Here is a 13,407-nt window from a genome sequence, read left to right on the forward strand (position 1 = left end):
ACCTTGCGGTTGTATTTGTTTTTTTTCCCCTCACCCCTTTCCTTTTTTGGTTGTTTCGGTTTTATTTCTTTTGATATTTTAAAATTTTCACTATTTTTTATATTTCATTTGGTTTGTGTAATGTAAAACTTTGCTCTGGTTTTTATTTTCTTTTTTTTTAACTTAAGCTAAACTGTTGCGTGATGAATGTCCGTTGTACTTGTGAAGTGTTTTTTAGTCAATTATACAACTGAACACCTAAAAACACAATTTCCAAATGTTTTTTTTTCCAACACGAAAGTGTACAAATACACAGTATTGACGTTTGAAGGTTGATATGAAGATACAACGGTAGTGCAACTTGAAGTTGCTATGCGTTTGTGTATGTGTGTGTGTGTACGTGTGCTGTAATCATTCATTCATTGCGGCAAATACTTTTGGTGTCCATTGGGCAACATTTGTCCTAACTGGTCGGGTGCAAAACGGAACCCGAATACGGTTACGGAAACACAAACCGAAACCAAACTAGGACGGTTACATTTCCAGCTGGAGCTAGAGAAACAACCAAAAAGAACACCTTTCCTGTTCACCTGCATACCCCGTTCCGTTTGCCTACCATTCCTTTTTGGCTGGGGAAAAAACCATTTAAAGCTTTTTCAAACACAGCTGTCAATAAACTAACAGAGAGAAGAAAACATGGGGAAAAATCGCGAGAGAAAGTTTTCATCCGTACAGGGACTCTCGTGTTTTTTTTCGATGCCAACATTCTTTCTCTCCCCCACGAAGTGTACACATAACAAGCAAAGGAAGAATGCAATGAGGGATGAAAAATAAGACCAACGTGTGCTTGTGAAAAAAGAAAATTTCCTACATTACAGGAATGCTCTAATTTTGAAGAAATTTTAAAATTTTTGCTTATGTTAAAATTTAAAGATCATTTTGTGGTGTGTTTAAAAATTAAGATTTTTACTCGCAGATTTCCATTCTCTCTTTTTCTCTCTCTCACCCTCTCAGTCTGCTACTAAATCAACGACAATGGACAACGCACGTGTTTTCTCGGGAAAACTGTATTCTCTCCCCCTGTACATCAGGTCGTCCTTCAGGCGATACGCTTGTATTGGTCAACAGAATGTCCGTTTTTTTTAAATACTAACCCCACACAAAACCCTGACCATATTGTAAATTGCTCTCGCTGACGTACAATATTCACAATGCTGACTATGGTTTTGCTCACATGGAAGGTAACTCATAACGAGTTTCTCATGGGTGTTTTCGGATTTTTAAATGATGCTTCCATTTTTTCATGAGCATTCCCCGATATCTATTGTTTCTGTTTGAAAATAAGCTGTCGAACACTAGCGCATTCACGAAGCTCAGTTCGGGTGAGTCTCCTGTCACTGGAGGGACACGTCGTTCAACAGCTGTTTGTCGCCTGCATTTCGGGGAAGAGTCACTCTCTTGATTATGCCACATTTACTCCCTCATCACTCGCACACACACACACATACAGTATACAACATTCCAATTCCTAGGCCCCAATGATATTGATCCTTTTCACAACACAGATGCAACTTGTTTAATCTGACACATACATTCAACCTTTATCGGTTTTCATCCCCCAACTCGGTTCGCTCGCTTGTATACGAGTGTGTGTGTGACGTTTTCGTGTTTTTGGGGTTTAACGATGGCGCACGTGTGTGTTTTCCTAGCGTGCTGCAGTGCGATGGCACCCCGAAGCCTGATGACACCCCAAATCCATCGTTGCAAACCATGCGCTGTGTCACCGTACGCCGTTGTCCTACATTTAGCTTCAATATGTCAAATGTCAGGACGGGGAACATTTGGAGCAGTTTGCTGACTGCAGTTTGTGTAGCCCCCTTTTTGTGTCGCAGACGATGTGTACGTTGATCATCAGTTTTTGGGATTCTTATGTGATGTTCAATCACACGCCAGATTCCGTTGATTAGTCAGCTGCCGGATGTGACGCAATGGTAGCATTATCTTGGTGAAAAAAAAACATCTTGTTAAAATTTATTGCATACTTTATCGACTCACTACTGTCTTCTATAACAATATATATATCGGCTCCAAGATAACCGAATCCCAACCGCTATTAGTCCTGCAAAGTAAAAATACACTCAGAAAAAGGGACTTCAAAAAAAACAAAACTTTTGCTAAAAGCAGGAAAAACTGATAACGAACAAGAAGAAAAAACCGTAAAACTATAAATTTTAAATTAAGACACTAAAAAATCCTTGGAAATTTTTCAACAACCTTGGTGATAAGCTTCAATAATTGAAATATCGTTTTTATTTTCCTCAACGCTCGGGTCTCTGGTTTTTGTTTGTTCTTTCAAACTTTGGCAACCTTTTTATTTTTTTGCTCACTTGGTAAGAAGTTTCATCTAACACACAATGATAAGGAAGTAAATATGTTGTACTGCTCGCGTACAGTTTCGGAACACAACTCGCTTTTGGAAGCGATTTTTCGTATGCTTCCTCAGTGTGTATGCGATAACGCTCTTATCAATCGCACTGCTGTTACACAGTTTTAATCTATTTTTGTTACGCGTTTTGCTTGCTTGCTTGACTTCATTTTGGAACGCGTACCAGTCGGCATGTTTTTTAGTCGCACTTGGTCGGCATACCTCGGAACCCCTCGGAACCATTACGATGTGATGAAGGTATTAACGACCCTAAAACAGCTCTCCGCAAACGAGCTTATCTGGGCTGGTTGTGGTTTTTTCCTTCGATAAATCAATCCTCTATTCGGCCATTTATGAACCTTTGATCGGTAATCGCACCATTTGATACGGTGACCGCGAGAAGGCATAAAGAAGCTCAAACAGAGCTCAACATACATCCGTGAGAAGGGATTTCGGTTTCTGCGCCGGGTTTCCCGTCTGTTTCGAATGGTCTCTCCATTTAATTGACCGGAACGGAATGATTGCAGCCAGCTGCATGGCTTATGATGGTGTTTTAGTGATTGTGTACACAGCTCTTGACTGCCTCCTTCATATTGGAATATTGTTTTGTTAAAACCCTTTTAAACATCCACCAACTTCCACTGTACCATTATGTTTTATTGCACAAAGTAAAAATATTGTTTCATCCTATTCTTTCACTATCATTTTGCAATAGAACAATTGCAGCAGAACAAACCATCGATTGTACTTCAGCGCCTGTCGCCTTCAGTTTGCCTTCAGAAGTGCAACAAGACGCGGCGTTGCAGTTGTGCAAACGCAACGTACCTCGTGTCTTGTTCCTCCATCGATGAAGCATTGCTCAATTGAATTTCTTACCATTCTAACCTCGTTGGTGTATTGACAGCCGTCAACTTGTCAGCCTTCGACGACAACGATTTCAACGACGTTACCGTTTGTGGGCCACACTAAACTGTTGAAAAGAATTGTTTAAGCTGCATTTAATTTTTATTTTTTGCCCGTCCATGTTAAAATTAATTCAATTAATATTTATAGTGCCAAAAAATATGTCAAATTTTTAAATACAAATATCACAGGCCATTTAAAACGCTCGCCGCTAAAGGAATCACGTGTCCAGTTTTACCGCAATTGAGCACCAATTAGCCAACGGTAAAATATTTAGCCCAATAATCAAGCATTTGAATGCCGCACACAAAAAGAGGAAATAGTGTTTTAGGCTTTCGAACATTTTGCACCAACACACGCGTTCGTGGCCAAATGGGCGTTTAAGTCAATCACGCACAGTCCGTTCCAACCCTTCTATTATCTCGTGCAAATGAGTCGCTAATGAGCTGTTTCGACAAATTTTTCGCACCAACCGAATGGTGTGTACCCTTGAACACGTTCGAACGGTGTTGAAGTTTCATTTAAATGTTTTTCGTCTAAAGTGTACAAAGTGCATATTTAAAAGGAACGTTTCGTGAACTAATCGATGATGAACTACCTTTCAACACTTGAGGTTTTTTATTATATTTTCTTCTTTGCTAACCGAACTTTTTATACTTATTTACTTCATCTTGTTTTTAGCATATTTTGCTATCGCAATGAGTATACTAATCACATTTCCTTATTTCATTTTGTTCGTTAATGTTTTCGTTTGTGTTAGAGCTCAAAACACTTGTAGCACTGTTCGAAGTATCGCTTCCTAATTTCACTGTGATTTAATGCGATCGTTTTGCCAGATGTTGCAAAAAAAACACAAGGAAATGAAATGAGTTTAAGTTAAGAAGCACTTTGAATTCACAACTCTTCATATATTCGCGCTCCCCACACATGCATACATACAACAGAAATACATTCACAAACAGCTTCCAGCGGCTCCATATTGATCTGTCTCGTTTGATTCGGCGATCGGGTTTATTCCATTTCTCTCTTCCTCGTTCTCTCTCTCTCTCTCTCTCTCTCTCTCTCTCTCTCGTGATTTCTATTTCTCTTGGGTCTTATCGGACTCTCATTTGCACTTTGCGTCGTTGCACAGATTAACAGGCGTGTGAAGATGCTACTGTCGCCATGATCATTTCCATTTCTACTAGTCTTTCGAGAAGTGTTAAATGAAATCCCATTTTTACTTCATTCATAGATGTTTATGCTTCAAACCTTTCGTACATTTTCTGACACAATTTCGGACAGATCCGATAACAACAATCCCTACGAACCGGAATATGGTGTTTAAGATCATGGATGTAGCGCTTGGTGGAGGCGCCTCACGATCATCACCACCAGGGCTTCGTCGATCATCCCTTAACTCGTCTCACCTCGGTTAAGCTTTTCCGCGGGTGGGCTCGTTTGGCCCGATGTGGCCGTTCTATGATTGCGCAAAGCACAGTGGCACAACAAATCCGTGGGTAGGAGGAAACGAGCGTAAAAGTAAAGAGCACGCGAGAGAGCGGGGTGCAGCGATCGAAATCGAACGCGCGTGTGTGAGCGAGAGATCCGGACCTGGACCACGCTGACAACGACGACGATGAGGGCGTCCGCCACCACCAAGCGCGTGTCAGTTTCAGTCCAATATCGGTCGTGAATAGAAATAGACAAAAACGGTTGACGGTGCTGTTGCGGCTCGCACCCGAGGTTTTGCTCACTAATTCGTACGACTCCGTGTGCGTGTGTATGTGTGTAGCTGTACGTGCGTGTATGAGGGGGGGGGGGGCATGTTGTTGTTTGCTAAACGATGACGTTGAGCGTATGTTTAAAACATGCTCTCACCATAACATACCTTTTCTCGTGACCAATCGTGTGACCGTGACAGAGCGTGTGGTACAGCCTCAGAACAACCCCCATTGCCATTGGATTGTGTATGTGTGCGTGTGAGTGTGCGCTTAAAAGGGTTGATAAAGTTTCTATTGATATTAGTTCGACACCCGCACGACATTTTGTCCACGTCAGGCTGTCGCCACATTATTAGAACTGTCATGGAACAGAACTGAGTGTAGAATCTTCTTTTAACCTAAAAAAAAAAAATACAAAAAACACACCCCATTCTGGTTCGCACTTGTCCACTAACCACGAAAGAAAGAGAGAGAGAGAGTATGTTTTGCGACAAAACAGAACCTAACAAGCGAACCGAGGCGGAACCGTCAACGTCAACAAGTGTCAAACCCCGTCCGTTCATGGGCCCCTTGTGAGGTTTGGGCGGGAACTCGGAAGAAACATCACCCCCCCCTCCCCCCACCCTTTTAGTGCCGTATGCGTTTGGTGCGATCGATTCCACACGTTTGACAGCGATTGTATGCGTGCGTTTGGTTGTTGTGTTGATGCGCGCGCGCGCGCCGAAAAGCCTACGATCGTGTGCTACAGTGTGACACTCCAGTTCGGCCCAGCTCCATTGTTTGTTTATCTAGCAACGCGTTACACTGCGTTACGCGATCGTTCTTGACACAGGCGCTAGCGCGCGGGTGCGCACTTACACGCGTATACGCGTTGTGTCTGGGTGATCTTTTTTTCTCTCCACCCCGAAAAAAAATGTACGACAGTCCGATCGTTTCGTACAGTTGGTGACACGTACGCGGAATTAGTTCTATCGCTAAACGCCACAAAACCGGGCACTCCAAGCTTTACATACAGTGTTGAGATGTGGTTTTGCTACCCACACCCGAATCGTGCTTGTGTGTCCGTACGTGTTTATGTGTGTATATGTGTGTGTTTTGCAATGTTCCTGTGTTCTAGGTTCCAAAATGCTTATTGTCTTAATTTAAAATAGTGCTTTCTCGTGTGCCATTTTGTCGCTCTGCAGCATATTACATACATACATGGTGACATTTTTCGCTTACCAGTCCGCAAAGGGTGATAGTACCATTTTGTGATTGATTTTAGCAAGCCTGTTTTTGTTGTTGTAAGGGCTAGTGGTCATATCCTTGCACCAAACACCTGGCACCTCCACCGAGTGCGATGTGGCGCCTGGAATACGCAACGGATCACAACGAAGGCAAGGCTATGGAATCGCACCTGCTGGCAATGATACTGCAACGTGAGTTAGACGCTCTTACCGCTCTATTAAATAAAGAGAAAAAAAGAAAAAAAAAACATACGAAACAAAATGTTTCTACAAAAATTTGCCCTACGATTTATATAGTTTCAATCACGGGTGCGAGAATCATAATTTACCAAACATTATGTTTGTCACGCAACTGTCCGCGAATTGGACCAACATCGCGTGGAAGTGAAAAAATAAAATACACGCTGGCAGCTTCACACCATAAGTTCTGATGCGTGTTTGTAATGTTGCTTTTGCGGTTGTATTTGTGGTTCGTATTGCACGATGATAAGAAAAACAGCTTTTACAACAGTCGACTCAGTTGATACAGTTCTTGTCATGTACTACTGTACTGAATGTCGCTTTTTTTCAACACACAAATATGGCGCTGAATGGTTTTGTTTTGTCGGCTTCGTTCATATTTTTCATTTTTTTTCTTTTTTTTGTTGTTTGCTCACATATATCTGTTTTGGTCTATACAGAGTACAGAGACAGGCAGAGATACTGTCGTTTTCAAATAAAAGGTTTTCTATTTCGAAAAGGTATTAATTTCCATCATATAAAATGAGGAGTTCCAACAAATATTTTTATTTATTTTGTTTCTTTATGAAGAACCTATTTAAGTAAATTTATTTATGATAATTTTTCATTAATTTACTTTACCGTAAAATGCACTCCATACTCACTTTAAAGCACTTTTTAAGCCATTTGCACAATATGTGATATGTCGAGGTATTCAATAATTACTCATTTCGACGCATGGTCTATTGCTGGAACTAATAATGCACTTCCGCCCAACGCCCAGAACACCTTTCGTACAGCATTTTGAAGCGTAATTCCAGGCTTGAGAGAAATTTAATGATCAAAACTGGCTTATTAGACCAAAACTGATTAGCTTATTTGAATATAGTTTAAATAAAAATTCAAAACTTTAAGCAAATCGTTAGTTTCTAACGCTTTTCTTCCCAAATTAAGCGCTCTTGGAGTTTTTAGTTGGAATATTTGGTATATTTGATCACACTAAACAGGGTCACCATACCTAACCTGCTTCTAACACTCGGGAATGGGGTTGATGTGGTGAGACACGCGATTAACCTAACGCACACATGGTCACGATCCCTATCGCCATGATCGTCCACGCCATCCGTGCAACCGATCCACGAATTCGATCCGTTTTATTCATAGCCCGATGGGAAGAAAAAAAAAGTCAAACGCATTATGATGATGTTCCATCATAAGGCACACACGGGTTTTGCCGCTTAGTGTGCAGTGCTTCCCACATGTGCTCCACGATCAGTTCGCGATCATCTTTTTCTCGCTCTAGCTTTCCATTTGTTGCCCTTAACGGCGGGATGTTGCCCACTGATGCCACCGAAAATGCAAACGCAATCTGCAGAGGCCGGTTTATTTGAATATTTAAATATTCAAACTCGATCGTTGTTTCCTACAGGGGTTTCAAAAAAAAAAGAAGTCACGCTAGCTGTTTGTGCTTAGCTTCTCATTTGTCACGTTTGTGGTCTCTTTCTCTTCTTTTCGTTGTACGCGTTGTCAGCACATTTCATTTGATTCTCATTTCTTTCTTTCCTTTAGCGTGATACATATATGAATATTTTTTTTTTTATTTTCGTACACAACTTTGTCATCCGTATGGTATGGTTCATGTGGTGGACAATGAATGGTGGTCGGGCAGAAGCGTAAAGTGATAATGAAGCGACAGTGCTGCAAGATGCTGCTGACCCCGAGAGACAACGTTACGATCGAAACACGCTTTTACAGAGATAGAGCGCAAAAGAAATCGTGTGGAAATGTTGGAAGAATCTCCGAAACTAAACTTTCGATTAGTCGTTAACGAAGAACGGAAGAAATACAACAACCAACGCGATTAAAACCGTTTTCCATTGGTATTTCGGATTTTTTGTGCTTGTGTTTCGTGCCGGGGATCTATGCTGTATGTGGCATTCGTAGATGTTGTACCACGTTATCGCTTGCCTTGTTTGAGGGGTTATTTTTATTCAACATTACCCTTCTCGCTACAAATGTTTCACTACGGTCAGTCGTGTTCATTTCAGCAAAGATTAAAAAAGAAGATTAAACTGCACTAGCGATAGATGAAAACTGTTTAGTTGAATTTTAAATTCATTCATGGGGTTTGGAAAAGTTTCCGATGGCAAATAAAAATGTAATAATAAGTTTTATATTGAACCTGTTTTGAATACCTGAATGAAAATATCTGAAACCGGATCGAAGGCTATAATATTTGCAATATTGTTGACTGTTTTTCATTAGATTTTGACACATTTGATGAGCATTTTTCACTTCCAATGCTTGTTTTTATTTCCATATCGAATTGTTTGGAAAAAGAAGATATTTTTTATTTTAAAAATCTATGTTTAATGTTTAATGTTTAATGTAACGACTAAACTAGAAACTCATACTATGTTTGACACTTCACGATTTTGCTAATGAAATGAAAAATTAGAAACGTTCAAGTTGATCCGATTTTCATTTCAAGAAACCTTCTTTTAAATGCAGCCTAGTAAGCATGCAATTTGTTTTAAATTAGTTTTATTTATTTAACTAATTTCAAAAGCAATCTCATCTTTATGAAGCTTCCATTTTTCAGCTAAATTGGGAGGTTATCATCTTCACATATTTCGACATTTCTATACCTCTGCCATCCTAAATCAAAGTTATGCTTTGATGTATATTCTACCTGAACTTTGCTTTATGGCATTTTGCCCAAGCAAAACGTAGCGAATAGAGTATCGAACAAAAAAGCATAAATTATTCATCGTGCATTAATTAACCGCCGCAAGCAAAACCGGAATATGGCTTCCACCGACAAGCAAAACCCGCATCAACCAAAAACCTAAATGTTAGTTAAATGTGCTATATAAAAAAAGTTTTTGCCCCTCCCTCGTTTTTTTGCGTATCTTCACATTATCTCATTCTTTACTATTGTTTATTGTCGCTCGTGAAGAAGCTTTGCTCACCACTGGTAAAATAATCAATCGGCTTTTAGGGCACACATACCACCGTCAACTGTACGCTGGACAGCATGCTACGACTACTGCGGAATGAAGCGATACTGAACAGGAACGATTGTACTGTGGAGTAAATGAAATGTGACAAAGTGTCCGCACAAAACCGGCAAAACAGCGCGTTGTACACTAGGAAACCAAGTGCAATTATTTTCCAATCCGAGTGTGAAACCACATTACGGGGCGTTAAAGTGAATCGAAAGTTACTAGCCCCGATGTCCCGTCTACCTTTCGCCACCCTTCACAGAACGCAGCAGCACGATCATTAACCTCAGCGGAACTGTTTAGCCTGTTGTGTGGTCATTAGAGTGGTCATCGGAAAAAAGGCGAAAAAAAAGCTTCCGTAGCATTACTTCGCAACCCTCACGCGTACTCGGTGTGCCTTCACTGTAGGCTGTGGTGTTCAATCGTAAGGGGCCTTATTGCTGGTCTCGCGTGAGCCACTATACAAAGGGTGTGATTGCACACGTGCATCTGGCCGAAAAAAAAAACAAAAAAATACTACCAAATGTTGAACAACGACCAGCAGCGGCAGTATGCAACGGGACAGCGGCAGGATGGTGGTCAACCGCAAACCGGCACAAACGGTAGCCATTCGTCGGCGGAAAATTCTCCCGACCATAGCAATTCCACCGCCAGCTTCTTCATGTTCGACGAACTTAGCTCGGCCCTGCACGACGAGCGTAACAATGGCGGCAACAATCACCATCATCGTTCGCAGCATCGGCCACAGCAATCGTCTGCAAACGGAAGCAGTCCCAGGTCTGCGGTCAGCTCCAACAACTCGGGCAGTACCAACAGTTTGCTCAGCAATGGTGACAGTCTAATGGCACGAATCAATCAGCTCAATCAGCAGCAGCAGCAGCAGCAATACAGCGGTACGCGATCACCGTCCAATGGTGCAACGATCGACGGTAGCACAATGGGTGTGGTTGCAACCATACGGTCATCGCCCACGAATGGCGGTACGCCGGTCAGTGCCCTTGCGCAACAACACCAGCAGCAAATGCTCGCATCCGCACTGGTACGAAGCGGTGGTGGCACATCCTTTGCGCAACACTCACCGATCGATGGTACGGATGGCACAACATTCCCAACTGCTGCAACAGTCACCAGCATCCAGCAACCATATGGTGGTGGGGTTAGTAGCGCCCAGTTCCACAACAACTTTGCACAAACTGGACACCAGCAACAACACCAGCAACAGCAGCACAAAGTGACCTTTTATCAGAGTCAACATCAACAGCAGTACCATCTTCACCATCACCAGAACACACAGCAGAGGCCGGGTTTCGGTGAGTTTTCACTCTTCCAGAACCTTCCACTGGCAATCGGACAGTGCGATGTGTTGTTACCTATCTTCTTTTCCGTATGCGAACTTATTGTTTCGTTCGGCCCGAACAATCATACCCAATAACATTATTACAAGAAGGCAAAACCCCGACTCAATATTGCAATCATGCTCTCAAGGGACGCAACAGTATAGCCAGATTATGCGTGAAGCCAAAGCCCGCTGTCTTTTCTCACCCCCACCTCACAACACACTCGCTCTGCTATTCTACATTTTTTGTTTTGGATTTTGTTTTTTTTTTTGGATACGTCAATAAAACACAAGAACCAAACTGAGAAGAAACGATTCATTCTGCCGCTCATCGTACACGCATATGCATGTGAATTTCATCAATTCTGTAGCAAAAAATCTGCCAATTAAACTGTAACGAAACAGACTGAAAACTGTAACATCATCAGCTTCCACCACCAAAACAAAAAATTTCATCGCCATTTCAATCACCACCTTCACGATGCCCGAAAGCGGAAAGGACATAACGCCATTATGAGACAAAGAAAAAATACACACGAACACATGCACCCAAAGCTGGAGAAAGAAGTAAACGTCGAGAAATGGAACGGAGAGAGCAACATACTCACAAATGTCAAAGTGACAGCTTTCATCATTCAGTACATCTGCTGTCACCGATTACTACTTCTGCTGCTATTACTACAACTATTACTTCCGCTACTACCATTATCACTTCTGCTACACGTGCTCAGTCATGTTTTTATGGGTTTAACTATCACGTTTCTCATCCTGTATACTAAACGAAACGAATACTTATACCATTAGCAAGCTAAAAACAACATAATAAAGCGTGTACGGCGGAATAAAGCGGAAATTACATATTTCACCTCTATTTTCTCCTTATGGGAATAAACAGTGACATTTAAAAAATCTCCGGGTTATAAGTTGGCATCTTAATTGGTGTATAATTTTCATCGAATCTCAATATTCTGCCTGTTTTCCGTACGCTTCGAAATGATGTGCTACACATTGGAAACATTTCCAAGTGAAAGAGTGAAAGAGAGAAAGCAAGCAAAGATCACGCTCACATACACAAACACTAAATGACCAAAACAAATATGCTGTCAGATGTTCATATTACAGTGGAGCGCCGATTATCTGGGTACCTTTTATCCGGCTGTCCCATTATCCGTGCAGCTCGGAAATGACAGTTCCAAAAGCGAATTGACATATTAACTGTAAACCGGTGATGGCAAAAAATAAAAGCCTCAATAGGAAATGATACAATTGGCTCAAGTTCGACCAAATAAAACAGATTTAATTTGCAAAGTGCACCTAAGAATATTAACATTTAGCTTTAGAAAAAAAAGTCCAACCAGTACATACTAAACACTTATATTTATCAATAAAAAGAGTGTTGTCTATTATCCGTGATAGGCGCTTATCCGGCAAGGGCTGAGTCCCGATGAGCAGGGATAATCGGCGTTACACTGTAATTCAGTTGAGTAACATTTTTGTAGGAAATTTTTAACATTGTGTTTTCCTAATATTATAAGACTTTCATGCATATCTTTCTTTAATATTAGCTCGTAAAAAGTTTTAAACTTTAAATTGTTTCGCATTAAAAACATTTCATTACAGAAGCAAAATTTCTACGGCCTTTTCACAGTCCTATTTTATCTACACGACTTAACATTGTCATTAAAAACTCATTCGAATTCCATTTACTTTGTTGCGTTTGTATGGCGAATTAATTTTAGAACATTGTTTTTTAAGCGGTTGTGCAATAAGTTATGGGTGTTACAATATTATTTATGGATTAAACATCGTTTAGCATACTCGTTGAAGTACCAACGTGCAACTCTTCACACTGTTTATATGAGCCATTAATCTGTACTGTAAATGTGATTCTAACAATCGATACTAACGTTCGCAATCGTTTCAAAGCGTAATTGTGCTTATGATAATGAAACGCTATTAAAAAGCAACCATTTAGCTCAGTTTGCCACTAATAGATTGCTGCTGTATTGATATAGTTATTGTTAGAGTGACCTAAAGCTTATAGAGCAACGAGCAAGAAGAAAAAAAAATCTTTCATCCCATTCTACTGCGTTTTTCTTTCTTGCTGCTAAGGAAACGTGTTCTATCTTTAAATATCTGGGTTTTTTTTCCTTTTGTAGCCTTCTATGCATCATCTTTCGATCCTTTTAGCATAATTAATGACCCTTTACGCTACTCGATGCACTTCTCTAACGCGATACCGATGCTACTAAGCGACTAAGGTCCTTAGTCGATCTGCTCATTAAGCAAAATGCTTCCCTACAGTCTTCTGTATCGCCTTGAGGTAGGGTGTGGTGTCGAGCCGTCGTGCCCCTTTACGGTTAATCCATTTACATCGCACTGAAGCTGGGTTTTGCTCTAAATATCTGCGACCAGGTCATGGCACAGTTTCTGTGGTTGCGCTATAAAGCGGGTTCTAGCTACAATGTCCACGCCGGCAACATAAACGAACGGACTCTTGTGAATGGGAGTGAATGGGAAGCGCATGTTGAAGTGGTTCCTTTTAGAATTCCGTTCCATACCGTTACGTAAGCGATGCAGTAAACTGTAGCAAGGATTTAAGGCATGTTCG

The 13,407-nt window shown here is 41.0% G+C and overlaps 1 protein-coding gene across 17 annotated transcripts in view; it reads left to right on the top strand.

Annotated features, from left to right (window-relative positions):
* The window catches only part of LOC125763695 (RNA-binding protein Pasilla), a 97,264-nt gene that overhangs the window by 34,229 nt on the left and 49,628 nt on the right, over nt 1-13,407 (top strand). For 2 of the 17 annotated variants that reach the window (XM_049427063.1, XM_049427062.1), the window contains one exon: nt 9,457-10,770. The exons of 9 other annotated variants lie outside the window; for them this stretch is intronic. In XM_049427063.1, coding sequence (XP_049283020.1) covers nt 9,984-10,770 — 787 coding nt within the window. In that variant the 5' untranslated portion in view covers nt 9,457-9,983. Of the gene's footprint in view, nt 1-162; nt 10,771-13,407 lie in introns of those variants that run through there. 6 more of the 17 variants (XM_049427074.1, XM_049427077.1, XM_049427061.1 and 3 more) reach the window with 5 other exon arrangements.

Source organism: Anopheles funestus, chromosome 2RL, assembly GCF_943734845.2.
Source record: "Anopheles funestus chromosome 2RL, idAnoFuneDA-416_04, whole genome shotgun sequence".
NCBI lineage: Eukaryota > Metazoa > Arthropoda > Insecta > Diptera > Culicidae > Anopheles > Anopheles funestus.